Genomic DNA, 2,968 nt, shown 5'->3' on the forward strand with positions numbered 1-2,968 from the left:
TTCTTTTTTTTTATAAAGAAAATTATCTGTTGATTTTAATTGTCTTTTGAACGGGAAAGCCTTTTTTATGGAGATAGTTCTTAATAGAAAGTGTGAGGAATGTTATAGACAATGCACATTACGTGCAACCAAGTGCTCAAATGTATCTTTCTATGATTAACTATATTATATCGTATGTGAGGAAGTTCCAATTCTGTTGTTTGGAAGTACGCGTACCATAGACTCGTGCTTTTCTCAAGCCTATTGTGGTCATATTTATCAGACTCCTTTGGGGGTTTTCAAAATGTCTCCAATTTGTATATCGTTTGGGTCTTCCATGACCACTACTGCATTATCCTTTTTTCTCAAAGAAATTTGCTCCCTTCCAGACCCAGGAAAACAGCCGTGATATCTAAGTCTACTTTTAAATCATTGGACAGATAGAGCAGGGGCACGACTGGCAGGTGTGAGGCTGATGGCACTTTATCTCTTTGTGTTCAAAACCCTAACCCGTGTGACTTTTGTATCCATGGTCTTCACAACTATCAAGTTTAACAGAGCGTGAAGATCCGTTCTCTGTCTGGGAATTTGCAAAGAATATTTCGTAGAAACATGTTATTTCAGGCTGCAAAGTAGAATGTGCGCACGGTGAACAGTACAGGTCTGGGGGGGAAACGACAGATAGTGCTTTTGCTGGAAATGAATCTTTTAAATAGTTAATGGAAAGTAGCTATCCGCCATAATGGTAATGCTGACTAGCGTAGAGAAGGGAATAGTGCTATGATTATGTCAAACCGCTGGCAACGCTGACTGGAGAGGGGTTTTCTTTTCGTCACTGCAAGCTTTCTAGCAGGTCGTTTTGGTCTTCTTTGAAAACTTTCTGAGCGGTTTGTAACGTTTCTTATTCTGTATACGGAAAGGCAAAATCAGACCAAATTGTGAGATCCGCTACAAGTTGGAATTGCTTCTGGGACATTGTGTGGAGATTCCAATCTTGTATTCCCTGTTCCAGGGAGTGTGTCTACGCTCAGCAATGTTCCCATGACCTTTTTTCTCGGCAATCCTCGTCGTCTGATGCTTGCTGTACCTCGACAGCAATTAAAATTGGGCGAACATTTTCTGTCAGCTCCGTCCTAATTGTTTCTCTTGTGTGCCCTATAATTGGGAGTGCTGGTTGTGTATGCCCCCCCCCCCCCTTAGTCTTTTTCCCTCCTTGCACCCTCCTTCTCCCCCGTCTTCCGTTCTTGCTGCATCTCTGGCTTTTCGGTGTTATGGGTTTCTCGTTCTTATCTAGACGCACCGCGAATATTTCGCTGTTTAACGCGTAAGAACTGAGGACTTGAATTTTTTAATTTTGAAAAATAATAAATTACAATAAAAAGTTTTTGGTAGCTGTTTAAAACATGTGTCGTCTCCGAGACGTGTTCGTAGTGGTTCATGGGGCGTGGCGGTCGGTGGTGTGAGACGCTTCCGGTTCCTAGCCACAGATCCTGTATCTCTCCATCAAGATCATATACGTAGTGATCTCGTTGTGTGCGTAATCTTTACTTAAACGTGCTTGTCTGCTAATTATCTTCTGCGTGACTGTCTGGGTTAGTGGAGTCTCCGTGTCTACCTGTGCGTAAGCGAGAGAGAGAGAGAGAGAGAGAGAGAGAGAGAGAGAGAGAGAGAGAGAGAGAAGGGGGGGGTGTAGAAAGAAAGGGTGTGTATTTGTATAGTGCTTGTGTGTGTGTTTCTATGTACATATATGTGTGCATTTCTCTGTTATATATATACGGACGAGCTTGAGTGGCACAGGTATGACCTTTGATGGGTTTTCATTTAAAAGTATATCGGAATCACCCTAATGGCTGACAAGTGTACATTGCAGCCTTATCGTATTTGAATGGTTTTAACTCAGTGATGTAACGTAGGCTGATTTAAACGTCCAGATACTAACGAGTAGCGTCCCGGATTGATTTTGATATCACATGACGTCTCATCACGGCTCTCATCTTGGACATGTGTTGGTGGGTGGTTGGCGGGTGTTCTTGTGTGGTTTGCTTCTTTTTTCCCCTATCAAGCATCTATCGTCCTTATCTCCTCTCCTTTTTGTGTTTTTACTCTCTTGTAACACCTCTAATCTTTGGCACTAATGTGACTTTATTGGGTTTGCAAGTGCCTTAAAACTCTTACCAAACTTCGAGTCCCTTGATCAAGACCTCTGAGGTTGCTTGGGAGATAACTCTAGCCTCTCTAGTGTGGGTTTCTTTGTACACGTTGTCATTACATCTTACTTTTGACGCTAGTCGATGTCTCCCTTTTTGTAAATAAGTGAATATCGTCTTTTAGGCATGACATTGTGGCTAACCCCATGTTGCCCCCCCCCCCCCCCCCCCCCAGGAGAGTAGAGTCCTTGAGTGTGCAAAGTAGGTCAAGTAAGTTCCGAATGGAGACTTCAGTCAGACTTTTTGCCACGTAAGGTTGACCATCACTAATCCGTTATCGATCTTTCCATCTCTTTTTGCAGGCATGTGAAGGTTTACGACGTGGCGACCTACCAGGTGGTGCACACTCTGACCTACTCTGCGCCCATACTCAGTCATGCCGTCTCGGTGAGTGTCCACTTCTCGTAACACTATCTGTTTTTCTGTGTCTGTTTTATCTTCCTACTAAACATATAACTCTGGTTTTGCCGACCTTTGCTTCTTTATTTTTTCCAAATAGAAGAAACCCCTCTGTCTGCAAACTTCAAAATTTAAACTGAAGTAACATTCAGTGTTCTTTTGAAAATGCTCGATTTTTTAAATTATGATTTTTAAATTTTTAAAACGATTTTCAGTTTGAAAATTTAAAAGATTACTGGTTTCGATTGCTGTACATTGTTATAAAATAAATACTCCGGAAATGAGCCATTGCTTTCAAATGCCTTATTAAAGTTATTTTTTAAATGTGAGCATTTGCTGTGAGCTCACACTGCAGAAGTTGTGTCGCCATTTATTTTTAAAAA

At 41.6% G+C, this 2,968-nt stretch overlaps 1 protein-coding gene across 1 annotated transcript in view; it reads left to right on the forward strand.

The window, feature by feature from the left end:
• LOC101860064 (U3 small nucleolar RNA-associated protein 15 homolog) overlaps positions 1–2,968 on the forward strand; it is a gene marked incomplete in the record, with an annotated part of 89,638 nt that overhangs the window by 69,970 nt on the left and 16,700 nt on the right. Inside the window, 1 exon segment of the mRNA XM_013083124.2 lies at positions 2,489–2,573. Coding sequence (XP_012938578.1) covers positions 2,489–2,573 — 85 coding nt within the window.

This window comes from Aplysia californica, unplaced genomic scaffold (assembly GCF_000002075.1).
Source record: "Aplysia californica isolate F4 #8 unplaced genomic scaffold, AplCal3.0 scaffold00010, whole genome shotgun sequence".
Classification (NCBI taxonomy): Eukaryota; Metazoa; Mollusca; class Gastropoda; order Aplysiida; family Aplysiidae; genus Aplysia; species Aplysia californica.